Consider the following 14,616-nt stretch of genomic DNA (forward strand, 5'->3'; position numbering starts at 1 on the left):
ATAAGGAAATAAACGCCGGATATTTGACACGGCGATATAACTTATAATTAAAGGCCATAAGAACGAAATTGCTGTGTTCGATGTAAAATTCCAGCAAGATGCATAGTATGTTGGAAGAAAGGTCAGAGGCCTTAAATGGTATGATTAAAGGTACCAGATATCGCAAAACCGATTTCTTTACTAAAATATTACATTCATATTTGCGAACGATCTAATGGAAGCATATATGTGCTATCAGACTATAGAAATTAAATATTTTGTCTTAATCCTCATTTACCACAAGAAACCACCGAAATAAATATGAACAGCTCACGACAATAGAAAGATCTTAGTGTTTAACTGTCTTGCTGCACTCTCTCTCTCACTAAGTCAGACTAAATTAAATAAATTTTCCAAACAAAGTCTTACAATTAGTACAACAAAATTCACAAATCGTTTGGAATATTTCCTACTTTATTTCCTTCTATATAACCCAAATATTTATATCTATATCTTCTCTTCTGTAATTGATCCTCCTTGAATAATGAAACAAGTATCAATCTCTTAGCTACTACTCACCTTTCATCTTTCAACCTGTCTAGGATAGTGCCATTGTTATGATTAAGTTATTTAACAAAAGAATTATGCAACCTGCCGTAACATCTAACATGCAAATAGTACTCTCAAACGTCTCGCGAATTATCTCTATAAAATTTTCACTGCATTGTCTTTTTGGACGTGGGAAGAACCCGTGACGAGCCTCGAAACAATGGAAGAGTTCACTCGTTCATAACAAGAAAAGTCTATAAAGCAGGTGAGGTTTTGATACAATAAGGTATACGTAATATCTAAATCGGAGCAGGCAGTGGTGTTTTGGATCCTTGAAATGGTGTACTAGAAATACTGGATACAATCATGAAGTTACAAGTAGTGACAGCGTTGATTCTGATAACAGTCTTGGAGGTGAAACCAATACAGCTGCAACAAGGAGAGACAATTGAAGGGAATAATGTGGAGGGCACAAATTTAAACGCGTGTTTGAGTGAGGAAAGGGGAGCAGCGCTGGGAGTATGCTTTGGCAAGGAGTTATTACATAAGTTAAATAATTACGATGAAGCAGACTCGTTTAGTTTGGCGAGCGGTGTTTCGTTTGTGAGAGATGAGAAAACTCCCAGAGATATTAGCGCTTTCCTTGATAAGGATCCTATGGATTTTCGGTACGTTTATTGGTATTCTTAAATAAATTCACCATTATGCTTCGAGTCTATGTCACATGCCTCTTCATCCAGTTTAAACCATAGGAATTAAATGAAAAATAAATTTCACTTTAGGTCTATAATGGAAGATGCAAGTAATTTGATATCCAAGCGATCTCTTCACTGGGACATGGGAATGGTCTATCCAGGGTTGGTGATGCGAATTGGGCCAACGTTGGCCAACGGTGTTCTGGATTTTGTTATTGATCCAAGAATAAAGGATCGCACTTATAACGCCCAGGGTGAATTGTCTACAGGTAATTAAATCAATATTAAAGATTCAACGCTACGAAAGTAACTCAGGAATATATAGAGTTCTTTACTTATTGAAGAATGTTCAAAATAAGTGGTTTTATAGGTTATCGATTAAAAATGTAAAATTAAAAAATAAAAAAACCAAACCAAACCATTCCCTCCATTTTAGGAGCTTGGCGCATAGGTTGAAATAATGTCTTTATGTTTATAACTTACAGGCTAACTCGGGTAGCCAGGTTTTGGGAAAATGTTTAAAATCATTTGTTGTAAACTTATCGCTTATTCTGAGGTGTTTGTTTATATTATTATAAGGCGTTTCACCCACGTTCAGAAGCAACATTTACGCGTTGCGTATTTATTCAATAGTCTAATTAATAAAATAATGATTCAGTATCAGTGCTGCTTTATGATAACACAATATTTTAAATTAGAATTTTTATGAGAAATTTTGAAAGATTATTAATTTTGAATTTTTATGTTAACGTTTTTGTGAAGAGCGCCATCTAGAGAAAAAATAACAAACTATTTCTTAACCACGGTCAAGGTTAGAGCGACATTGATCTTGAAACGTTAGCGCCATCTATAAGTTTTCGCTTGAACTTACATCTCATAACCCAGACTGGTTTCCTTATAACTATCCGTTTTGATCTCAACAAATGTTTAAATCAAGTTTTCTTTCAGGTCGCTTACTAGCTCGAAATCTTCTCGTGCCATTTCTTCTTGGAATCAAATTCAATATATCCACGTTACTACCACTTCTGTTGGGGCTGCTTCTTGTAGCTAGTAAGAAAGCCTTCTTGCTAGCCAAAGTGGCTTTGCTAGCGGTAACGCTATTTAGTGGTGCGGGCTATGGAGGGAACTACTTCGGTGGTTTGAATAATTTTGGTGGGCCAACTATATCGTCGTATACGCATGAAAATGTGGGGCACTACCAGCCCGGTCATAGCTCGGGAGGTATGTATGTTATGCATCATAATATAAGCTTCGGGTACAATCTTTTAAAAATTAAGAAATTATCAATGTTTTTTATCTTTCGAATTCAATTAGCTCTTTCTTGAAATAAGTCTTGGTCAGAAGAAACGAATACATAGGTATTTTGAATTCTTGTGTTAATAAATCACTTATAATAATAATTTAAACAGGTACATACACATCATGTAACTGTCATATAACTAGACCATATAATTAATTAAAGAGGAATTTACATCTCAAGTGAGTAATTTTAGAGCGATGTTTATATTACTAAAAGCTTCGCCGAAAGATATGAAATAAAAATACTGTTAAATACTCTTATTTCTTCTCAGATTTGGAGTATGTTTTTTATTACGAGTATACTGATTTTGAATGCCCATAATTAATATTGAGAAGTTAAGTTGATATCTTTCCTACAGTCTCCACTAGATGGCATTGTGTACAGATTATTTTAAATATCCTTTAGTAATAATATTCTCGAAAAACATAGCTATTTAAATACTGTTCAAATTTACATGTATAAACAGACGACCGTTAAAGATAGCTTTTACCCTTTTAATTTACTTAACTTACTTAGAAATTTATTTCAACAGGCGAAAACACTATCCATAAACCCATATTTTTCTAAAATTTTATTTGATTCATATCCTAATAGAGGTAGATCAAAACTTCTGAAATACGCTAAATATCAAAATAAGGATTGATATGTTATTGATAAACTCACATTTCAATAATTTTCAAATCGAATTTTATAATTGTACATTGTCTATTGTACGCAAAATAAGCTCATTTATTTATACAACTACAATTAAGGTTCTGTTACGCTTTTTCGCTCAGTCCTCTTTGTAACAAAGTCGTTTTAAATCGTCTTTAACAGAATCCTTTATTCCAGGCTACTTCCACAGACATCCTCACCATGCAGATTACTTCTATAAAGAGAAGCTTGATGATCACACAACGGGATCTCCCATCACCCCTGATGAACTTAGAGATAGACTAGAAAGACTCTTTGTCACAAAGAAAGATGATGATGAACTAAAGATTCGGAATGGAAGAAAATTCTCCTGGACACCCATAAATGGATGATGTTATTGATACTGATTTAAATATTACTAGTCAATTTGTCATTTAGTTTCGGCCAGTACATACTCGATTTCATTGAAAATCTTTTAATATTCTTAAGACAGAGGAATGTCTACCATCTGACCTGAAGCATTCACTGCATAACATTCGTTATATTTGTCACGCCTCTTAGTACATTTCGTAATTGTAATCAAAAGGAGGTATCTCTTACTAAAAACTGTGTTCAAAATTTCATAATTTCTTTATGATGGTAAAGAATCAGTCCTTTGTCATTATTTAAAAAAAAGTGTAGTCATTTATCGGCACAATCGTGAAAATTTAATAATAAAATCTTATTTTTATTGATATTAAATTAACGTAATCCTAATGTTTATGTAAGTTAAGTGTCTTGAGAAGTAATTTTTTTCTAGTAAGAGATTGTAATTGTCTGTTAAATTTTTTATATACCACAATAAATAATATAAATAATCTTTGTCGTATATACATTGAAACGTCCTATAACAGGCGCAATTTCACGCTCTGAATGCAAGGGAATTGAATTCAATCCTATACGCTGTACAATAAATGTGGAGTATGTTTTTAAGAAGTTATCGATATTTTTTGTATTATTATTTAGTATGGGAAATCCATCAGTATTCAGGATCTTCTTTCTTCCCTCTCTTCCTCTCTGAATTTATAATCTGTAACATTTAGAAAAATTAATGATTTCTAGGTCAGGAATTAATCACTTATACACTATTTATAAATATTAAAGCCTTTTCACAATACAATTAATAATTATAATACAATTGAAACTTGTAAGAAATGAAAGGATAATAAAAATGAAATGAAAGGATATTTTACAAAATAAAACTAAGACTTTATTTACGACGTTATTATCCCTGAATGCTATACATAGCTCTCTATCTCAAAAACGGCTGAACCGATTTTGATGAAACTTGAACTGTTCCTTTTTTTAGAGCAACTGAGAAAAAAAAACCAAGAAAATGATTTCATTCCGACTTACAGTTTAGTCATGCATGAAACTATCTTACACTAATGAAATTTGGTACACGTGTTTAGAAGTATCATTATCAAAATATTATATACTATCCAATTCTGACAATATTAAAACATCATAAAAATAACAATTCCATTTTTTTTAAGTCGGATAAAATCGGACAAACACAAACACATACCGTTCCTAGCCACATGTATGGTGTTGAGCCTGCCGTGCTATACCCACATAACAGAAGAATCCAGCTCAAAATGATAAATGCTCCATTCCAACATCATTCGAGCACTTTCATCGTTTTTTCATTGAATACCATTTAACTGTATCGTCGCGTGCCTTATATTCGCGTGATGCTTAGCTTTCTATACAGCAGCTAGTATGTATTGGGTCTGGTAACTGTGAAATATGTATATTTGTTTCTGCAATTTATGTATTTTAGTGCGCTATCAGGAAATACATTTGAATACGGGTTCGTTATCGTGAGGTAACCCAAAAATTATGGAGATAGAAATGTAATAGCTTTGCATGTTGGCTTCTTGTATTGTAACCGAGGTATGGAACTATTCGAAGAAATAGTTCGAATAGTTTCAAATACAAAGATTCAGGAATTGGCCATGGAGTTAGCGAAACATTAAGCATTGACGTATGGAATATAGAACTGATATCAGTATTTTCCACTAATTGTGGTATAATTTTGGAGTGATATATTTATAGCTATCGTTTTATAAATTCAATCTCATTAGGAAGTAAGCGTTTTGCATTTTAACAATCGCTGGAATGAACGAAATGCTATAATAGCTATTATTTTATTTTACCACATTCCCTTTCCATAATTAATTCTCGGAAACTACCCGAAAGAAGGTACCCAGCCATTTTAAATGCACATGTGTCTCTTAGCACATTTATTATTTAGATTATATCGGGATAAATAAAACGATTATCAAGTTTCAACTACTTTTATCGTCATTACCTCATTCTAAATTAATAAATTCATCTATCTTATCATATAAGCTATCATTAGCAAACAACAATAGATTAAATAAATTATTTGTTTAACAAATTATTAATACATAGAAAGGTACTCGCGTAACTACCTTTTTGATGACAATAAATATCTTATAAATAGAATAAATTACCTAAAAATACCGCACCAATGATATAAAATTACACTAAACTTAACCTATTTTTACAAAATTGGACAATCGGATGAGAGGAAATGCACTTTACCCGTCGACTAGCCTACGTTTATAATTAATCTTAAGTCATCGTATAATTCTAAGACAATCTTGGTGCAAGAGGTTACAAGTTATTACATAATATTCACATATTTATTTAGGCTACTCATTTCTATGTTCTATTTACATAAAACGATCAACCACTGATTATATATTATTATTAGCCTAATAAAAAGCGTCTAAAACGAATAAATAATTCAGCAGATAAATAAACCTTAACCAAATAACAGTGTCGTCTGAATTATTAAATAAACATCATGAATCTTTCTCTTCATTGCTGGCGCAAAGCGCCTCAATAAAGGTTCAGATATACAAGTAATATGCCGTGTCGTCTATTTGTAAAGGAGTCGTAAGCCTCAATGATTCTCTAACAGTTTACTGCTTGTTTGCATATGCTCTGTAAGCCCTGTCTTGGGCGGCTGCCTCGTCTTCCACGCTTCTTCTATAGTGACCTCCGGGACCTGTGGTGTCGAAGTCACTTCCGTAATGAGACGATGAATATGTATGGCTCTGGGATACTTGCGGGTGTTTCACAATTTCATAAGTTGTCTTTTCATGAGATTCTCCCCCAGCGACCAACTTCTTCAAACCGATAATTGCAGACAGTAGAAGTGCAATCTTTCCAATCAAAAGAGCTTTTCCAGCTATAATCGCAATAGCCTGGAATGCCATGGCCACGAAACCACCCTTAATCGCAAGTCCAGCTAAAATGGGTCCCATCATCTTTTTCATCTTACCTCTCGCTTCTTCTAATGAACGACCAATGTCAGCTCCGACACTCGTCGGTGATACAACCACTCGATGGCTCTGCAGAAACTTTGAAGTAGCAAGGTGGAGCAGCTTGTCCACTTCGTCTGATGCCAAGGAATTTAAATCACCTTCGGGTAATGAAGATGGGAATGCTCTACCTTGTTCCGTTGTCCGTACCAATGAGACGCCTTCCAAAACCGGAAGTATCTGCATGCGTGCAGCCCTGTCCACATACTTGGTCGCCTGGATCTTGAAGCACTTAAAAATATCCTCCGACTTCTCGCAGTCATCGTACATCCTTCCGAGTAGCTTGAGTCCTGCTCCAAAGGTGTCTGCTGAAGTCACAGCCAGGATAGCACTGAAACACAGGACAATAACCCCGCGGTGCACCATTTTGACAAAATACCGCGGATGCCCCGTTCTTTCAACGCCAATGTCCAGTCAATGCCGTTGCGCCTATTGAAATGTGTAGAAAACACATGAGCACTGGCATTTATCTATTTTCACCGGGAACTGCATTTATCTATAAATCTTTTAGAGCGTGCAATCGTTGCATCGTATAGTCGTGCACTGAGGCGTGTATGTATATGATTGTTTTTGTCGCTGTGTGGGTGTTGTGACCATGTAGTGGTCAGCTGTCTTTGATCTTGAACGCTGCACTTCGTGGTCAATGCCAAGGTTGTGTGTAAAATCCGAATTTATTCAAAATGTCGAGAAGAATATAATAGAAAAGAAGAGACTTAATATTAACGAAATAATGGAAATATCAACTTATAAGATAAGTTATCTTTTAAATTAACATTTGCTTAAGAAAATCTTTGTACATAAGTTACCATTCCGACCTTAAAAGATAATATTGTATTACAACTTCTACTTAAGCAGATTATTCGTGTTGTAAAATTTGAGATGGGACTAAAACTCAAATATTTAAAATTAATAAGCTATACTTTACATTTATTTAGGTCCATGTTTGACCAACGAAAACAAGTCTCTCTTCCTTTCTTTTCTCAAACGTAGAATAATGGTATCAACCTGGTAGCATGCATTATCATGCAGGTTGAATGAATTAATAAGAATAAGCAGAAGATTTCAAGAATATCTATTGGATAAGAGATGTTTTTGCACGCAATCAAGCAGCAAGAACACGTGAGAAAATGCAAGGAAAACGTATTATAACTTTACGTATTTTCTATGTTAATGATTACAATGTGTACCTACTTATATAAATTGAAGATTATTTAAAGATAATTTATATAAGTAGGTACGTTCTGAGAAATTTTGAAAGAATAGAAAAAATTCGATCACGAGGCAGGATTCGAACCTGCGTTTCTTGCCTAACCGTAGCAACGCCTAGCCTCTCGGCCACCCGTGATCCCGGGGATAGGATCACGGGTGGCCGACAGGCTATTTATAAAGCATTTCAATTCTATAAAACTAAAAATTAAAATAGGTACGTTCTTTTTAAACAAACCGCTCATCCCACTCTCCTCAACCATGATAGACCTTGGGACGAACTTAAACTAAAATCATGCAACCTAGCAGATATATAGGAATATTGCTTCCGACTGGTGAAACAATTTGGAAAATCACTCTTGTGGTCCCGGTGCTTATTTGGTATAAACAAAAAAAAAGCTCCTGTCTGATATTTATGTATCGATAAAATACTCTTTTTAAAGAAGTGAAGTTAGAAGAAAAAACTTATAAAATCTTTGTGAAAATTATAATTTTACACATCATACACATAGATTTTATAACTTTCAGTTCATTTAAATTTGTCTGAAAAATAACTTGATCAACAGCATTCACGGCATGCTCTTGTTAATATGGGTAATGTAGTCTAATTGATTCTTATAACATCCGCAAGAGAAAAATAGGTTTTCTTGTTAAAACTACTGAACCATTTTGTGGACACGTCATTTTCTTGGATTATAGTAATACTATTATTGAGTGGTTTGTATGAAGCTATTAATAACAATTGTCATAGAAAAATTTCGTTCGGCACTGGCGCTTTCTAAGTGCTTACGGAATCCTGATATTTTTTTTATGAATAAACTGATTTTAGATGGTGCGTCACCAAAAATATATAAATCTATGGTTATCATAAACTTTTTTATTATTATGTTTCAATTAAAATTTGGTTTGACAAGTGGTCATTTATAAACATCTAAGGATGTAATGCACCATGCTTTCTTAACAGTAATCAGAAGGAATCAAGGGCTAGGGATAGTACAATTTTTAAAAAGGACTATTCTCAATTTAACTCACAAAATTAGAGATATTAAATCGCTTTTTGGACAAAAAATAGCATAAAAATAATGTATTTTATATAGATGTAATAGTACGTGTGCCTTCATTCAAAAACACTTTCAAAGAGGTCATTGTATTTTGTACAAGCGATGCGTCAATTAATCAATGATCCACTAGATCACTGACTAGCGTCTAATCACCCGTCATTAATTATATAATACTGAGCACGCGACACTATGTAACTGACATTGATGCTGGTATTTAAGAATCATTTAGTATAGATTGCGGTATTGTAAAGATGATGAATGTATAAACATTGATTGGGAGAGCAGTGTAACATAAATTTTATGAGCGAATTAACTAGCTAACTTTTTTTTTAAATATCGTGATAATTCTATTTATATTTGGTATGCATTGTATAGTATTTACTTTTACAAGCAAAATTATTTAAGTCCACGTGTACTTACGATATTCTGAGTACGACTTTACTGTGTGTTCAAATCACGCAATTTAAACAAGTCTAATTAAACAAAAAGCAGTGGTGGCTCAGTGATGGGGACCTTGGACTTAAAATCGATAAGTCGTAGTTTCGAGACCGGGCGAGCGTGCAAGAAATGTGTCATATATAAATGGATTTTTCAATTTATCTGCGCGTGTGGATAGCATCATCACTGTTCATAATGGTGAAGAATTCACGAGGAAACCAGCATTTCCAAAAATCAAAGGTTCGATAACATGTAACCTCTGCCAACTCGCACTTGGCCAGCGTGGTGGATTATGGCATGAACCCTCATTGGAAGCCTGTGTCCCAGCAGTGGGAACATGCAAGGGCTGATAATGATATCGTCAAAATTTTCGTATTTAAATTATGTATATTTTGTAAGAATATACATAAATTTTAAATCCCGGATTGCTCCTTTTGGGCATTATTTTTCATCGTTAAAACTTTTAGAATATCTAGTTGTTTTCATACAAAGATAATATGTACACCTTTTCGCATACTTCTGCGCCTGCTTCTGTTTCTGTGCGTGCATTTTCGAAAGCAAATATTAAAATATTACAATTGCTTTGTAACGTTTCAGGAAAAATTTTATGCGTTTTCTTTTAAAACGCAACTAGTCTGTTCGTTCCTATATTTTCATATCCTCATTTAAATATATTATTAACTTATTAACAAGCGTGTGTATTAAACAAACTAATTAAAACATTTATAATTTCTACTGCGAGTTGAATTCAAATTAATGGAATAAATAAATTAAATATTTAAGTTTCATAAGTAGATTACAATTGATAAAAAATCTGTTTCGTAGAAAACTATTTAACTAACATATATTTATAAATATTACACAGGAGCCACTCAATGGGTCCTTATCCTGTCCTTTTCTGCTCAAGTAAAACAAAATAATTATTATTCTAATCGCTTCTGTAATTTGAAAATATGAAATTCCCGTGTCACAATTTTAGTGACCAAATTCCTCCGAAACAGCTGGACCGATTATTATGACATTTTGTGTGCATATCGGGTATGTCTGAGAATCGGCTAACATCTATTTTTCATACCCCAAAATGATAAGAGTATTGCAGAACAGCCAATCAGCTAGCATATAATTATAATTTAGTTCTTTGTGAATATCTTTGGGCTATAATGATTGCTCAATATTAGGCGACCCATCGGTTCCTTGGGTTTACAATTTAATATAAAAATTAAAACTCCCTTACCAGTCATTTTTTATAGCAGAACAGGCAAATGCATTTCTCTTGCTGTCATCCTCAATCCTTTCTTTATCCCTTCCATCTGTAAAATCTGGCAACAACACAACAAATTCAAATATTCACGGGCAATAATGATCGCTTAAGTTCATTTAATATCAAACGAATCGCGCCGACAGTGCCCTAAGTTCACTGCATCTATTATTATTGTGTTGTAGACATTTTTCTCCAGTGAAAGTCAAAGCATCCCATGTCAAAAGGTCGAACAGACCTTAATTTGTTTGACGATTACACGTCACGTGAAGTGCTTACAGTAATTATGTATTGATGTGAGAAATTCTAACGTTATGTTTTGTGCGATTCAAGTATTTGTATTTATTTTCTAGTTGTAAAAAAATCCAGTTAATAAATTTTACGTATAAGCTCATACACTCGTTAATTTATCCAAGGTTTGGATCTGGTAAATATTTCTATTTTACAAAAAATATCTACTCCACGGATTCAAAAATACGGCCAAATCAATAATTCCCTATCAAACAAAAAAATTTACGCCAATTGCTGGAAAAATGATAAAAATAATGACACCCAACGTCTGTCTTGTTTCTAATTATTTGATGCAATGAAAATTTGATTTTTAAGGCGAGTCACAACCACCCTCATGATGCAATCAACATATATATTAAATCACACACACACATATATATATATATATATATATATATATATATAATTTGATGTACAGATGTATGTAAAGATTGACAAAACATCAAATTAATTAATCACAAACATTTGAAATTTATGCAAATTCTAGCATTCCAACCCGCGGAATAGGAAGTGGATGGAAAAGACAGACAGACTCGGATCTCCGCGTATACTTCACGTTCGAGTGGGATACAAAACATTCTTTATCCTTTCTCGGATCTCAAAACATCTCTTAACCAAATATTAACCAAATCGTTTGCACCTTCTTTGAGTTATAAATACTATACCAACCACGATCTTCCTATATACATAGATTGTTATATAATTCTGAAAGAGCAACACTCAAACATACATTCAGGCTAACATAATACTCGTTTTGACATCAAGCAAAACGAAAGTGCTATTAAAAGAAATGGCGCCGCATGAATCTTATGAGAACAATTTTAAAGCTTTTTCTCACTTATACAGATTATATACGCACACGATAATCGTAATATCTCTTGCTATTGTTCATGCGACATGCGTTATGATTCGTTTATTATGTTTTGAGGACGGTATATTCGTTTGGTACGAGTTGTGCACAAAATGAAGGTGTGGGTGGTTGAGAGATTAATGTAAACATATCTCTGCATTGTACGTCCTAAAGTAAATTGTGTCTAAAATTGTATAAACGTACGGTTTTTGAGTAAACTCAACAATAATTGACTGAAACGATATTCATAATTATATATTTTTTTTAAATATGTGAAGTTTCAAATGTAAAATAATATTTAAACAAAATAAATGCAACAATAAAGATAGATTGCCTTCATTTCATCATCAGGACATATTTGCTTCCACTGTAGGGACACAAGCCTCCTATGAGGGATCAGGTTATCATAAAAGGTATTTAAATAGAAAAATATGTTTTAATGATTTTAAATGACAAATCATATCAACGATAATGAAATAATAAATTTCAATATTCATCTTATTTCTCAAAATATTGGTTATTTTCTAGAATATAGCGTGACTAATAAACCTTCCGTTCCTTTATCGATTCAATTTATCAAATTGATGTACATGGCAATAAGTTAAAACATACGACCGATCTATTGGGATTTCTTCGCAAGCTTCATTGGTCTCTGTACAAACTCCATTTCAAAACTATCAGTCTGTCCCGGCTTCACCCGCGATACATTTTTTTTCTCTCCAAAGGAACTATCCTTGTCCACAAGAAAGGTTCCACAAAAACGATTAAAGAAATTACCGAATTGGTCTACCCATTCTAGAGTTTTATACTTAATGAATCGCCAGTTGTGTTGCACATCAGGTGATTCGTTTTTCTTTATTTATAGGCTAACCGCTGCCAATGACTGCGCCTGGGTTGACACGGGGCTTTGACAATTGTTTGTTATGTTTTAATTTTTTAAGTAAATGTTATTTTTGACATATGTTGTGTTGTATGTTTTCTCATTAGATTTACTTTTATTAGCTCTGTAATAGAATTTAGATCTTAATTAGTGTGTATCAAAGTAGAGTATAATTTATTAGTGAAAAAGATATATAAAACGCGCGTAAATTATATGTATCAACTGAAATGTTATACTTGATCTTATACATGGCGATTCAAATCAGAATAATTAGATAAACTCATGTAATTATTATATCATCACCTACCCTTGATCGATCGAAAAAAGCAATAACGTAATTGGTATGTTTTTCTGGCTACTATAACTTGAATGTCCATTAATTTAAATGATTTTTACATACTGGTTTAATTCATTCTACGGGCTTTTCATCCGCGAATTCTCGTGTTGTTTAAAATTTAACACATATATGACTAAAACTTCTTTGTCACTACGCAAACTATGCTATCCATTGGTGAAAACAAAATGAAATTCGGTGATGCATTTTTTGAGTATGCGAACAGATAAACAGACACCGCGGAGGTTTTTGTTTTATGTTGTAATAGTGATAATAATAAGATAACATCAAGTTTCATTTCGACAGCTTCCATTATTAAGAGCATGTCGTCAATATATTATACCATCATTCATCAGCCATAGAGAAAGCAAATAATTTTCACATTTGTATGGAAATAGCGACATTACTCAAGATGTAAGTAATTGCATTTAAGAATTGTTCTCCTTAACGGTAGTAATTAACCGTGCACTTAACAAATTTCTTTTTTTACAAAATAACAGTTTTAGGCAGTTTTAAAACACTCGTTATGCTTGCAATATCTTGCGATTCTTTGTTAACATTATTCGAAATCTGAAGAAGGTTATATAATTGTATGTGCTATTTATTGAGTTTTTAGGTAGGTATTTATTGCACAAACTAAGACTAACGTGAGAACTGCTAAACTGCATCTATCTTAATTTTTAAAATTTTACGAAATTTTATCGATAAAGCTTTGCAGAATTCAGTTAGTTAATGTCGAAAAAAAATCATACCAAGACCTACAGAATTAACGAGAAACAGAACCCTTTTTCAAAACCAAAATAATACATTCAAATTGAGAACCTTCGTTCGTTCGTAATTCGAACATCGATTAAAAGGAAGGAGACATAAATAAAACATATAGACTACAGGCCCATATAGAAAAAATTACGGGTCATTTGAACCACCAGGTGACCTATCTAGAACGATATAAGAGCATAAAATAATAAGATTCAGCACTATGCCGTCACTTGTAAGCTGTCCAACTGAGTGCAGGTGAGAATTCAAAAGTACAGGTAGAGTGAGTACATTTTGGTCACATGTTTTTGTACGGCATTCTTACCACCGATAGATCCATTAAAAATAATAAGAAAACGCGCAGTGCCGTAAAAAAATGGTGCGCCACAAAGTCGGATTTATTTTTTATTTTCCGACAATTACCGGGGTAAATTTGGTCATTTGATTTTGTACGGCATCTGCGTCATACTATTTCAATACTGCTTCTAATCCAAAATTCCGCAACGCCGTACAAAAATCTTGCGACAAGGGGAGAAAATAGACGGTTGCAATCCCCTCTCTTTCCGTAATCCAGGGGGTGATTTGACACAACATGAAATAAATTTATTTTAAAAGTATTTTATGCATAGATAATATTTTTTTGTGCGCCGTACTTTTTCGTTGGTTCAAAGAGGAAAAAAACTGAAAAAGAAAACATCCATATAACGAAATATTTTTTTCAATTAAAAAACACAAAAATTGTTACATGTCTGCTACTTTCAGTATCATAAGTACTCACATATTTTTGGAGCGACGTTCTGTTACGACGTTTAGCATTTGTAGGGAATATCGTATTATATACGGATGTACTCGGCTTGGACCCGAGTAAGGTGTTTGCGTACACTCACACAAAAACACGAGCGAGCTCGTAAGAGTCTGTTTTTTTTTTGTATTGAAAATAACTTGTTAGTGTGTTAATATATATATATATATATATATATTTTTTTTTTTT

At 33.1% G+C, this 14,616-nt stretch overlaps 2 protein-coding genes across 2 annotated transcripts; one reads left to right on the top strand and one right to left on the bottom strand.

The window, feature by feature from the left end:
* The first annotated feature begins 785 nt into the window (after positions 1–785).
* LOC119837737 lies at positions 786–4,141 on the top strand. Its single transcript, XM_038363465.1, has 4 exons — positions 786–1,196; positions 1,311–1,492; positions 2,172–2,444; positions 3,355–4,141. Exons 1-4 carry the CDS (start codon positions 895–897, stop codon positions 3,546–3,548), a joined length of 951 nt encoding a protein of 316 aa, XP_038219393.1. The 5' UTR covers positions 786–894; the 3' UTR covers positions 3,549–4,141.
* A 1,340-nt stretch (positions 4,142–5,481) lies between these two features.
* LOC119837738 lies at positions 5,482–7,024 on the bottom strand. Its single transcript, XM_038363466.1, has one exon. The coding sequence runs from the start codon at positions 6,915–6,917 to the stop codon at positions 6,150–6,152; it is 768 nt and encodes a 255-aa protein (XP_038219394.1). The 5' UTR covers positions 6,918–7,024; the 3' UTR covers positions 5,482–6,149.
* Between the last annotated feature and the right edge of the window lie 7,592 nt (positions 7,025–14,616).

This window comes from Zerene cesonia, chromosome 29, assembly GCF_012273895.1.
Source record: "Zerene cesonia ecotype Mississippi chromosome 29, Zerene_cesonia_1.1, whole genome shotgun sequence".
NCBI lineage: Eukaryota > Metazoa > Arthropoda > Insecta > Lepidoptera > Pieridae > Zerene > Zerene cesonia.

Coding starts and splice junctions, on each gene's coding strand:
- LOC119837737 (XM_038363465.1), top strand. CDS start 895: ATGAAGTTACAAGTAGTGACAGCGTTGATTCTGATAACAGTCTTGGAG. Junction 1,197..1,310: donor AAGGATCCTATGGATTTTCG/GTACGTTTATTG, acceptor ATTTCACTTTAG/GTCTATAATGGAAGATGCAA. Junction 1,493..2,171: donor CCAGGGTGAATTGTCTACAG/GTAATTAAATCA, acceptor GTTTTCTTTCAG/GTCGCTTACTAGCTCGAAAT.
- LOC119837738 (XM_038363466.1), bottom strand. CDS start 6,917: ATGGTGCACCGCGGGGTTATTGTCCTGTGTTTCAGTGCTATCCTGGCT.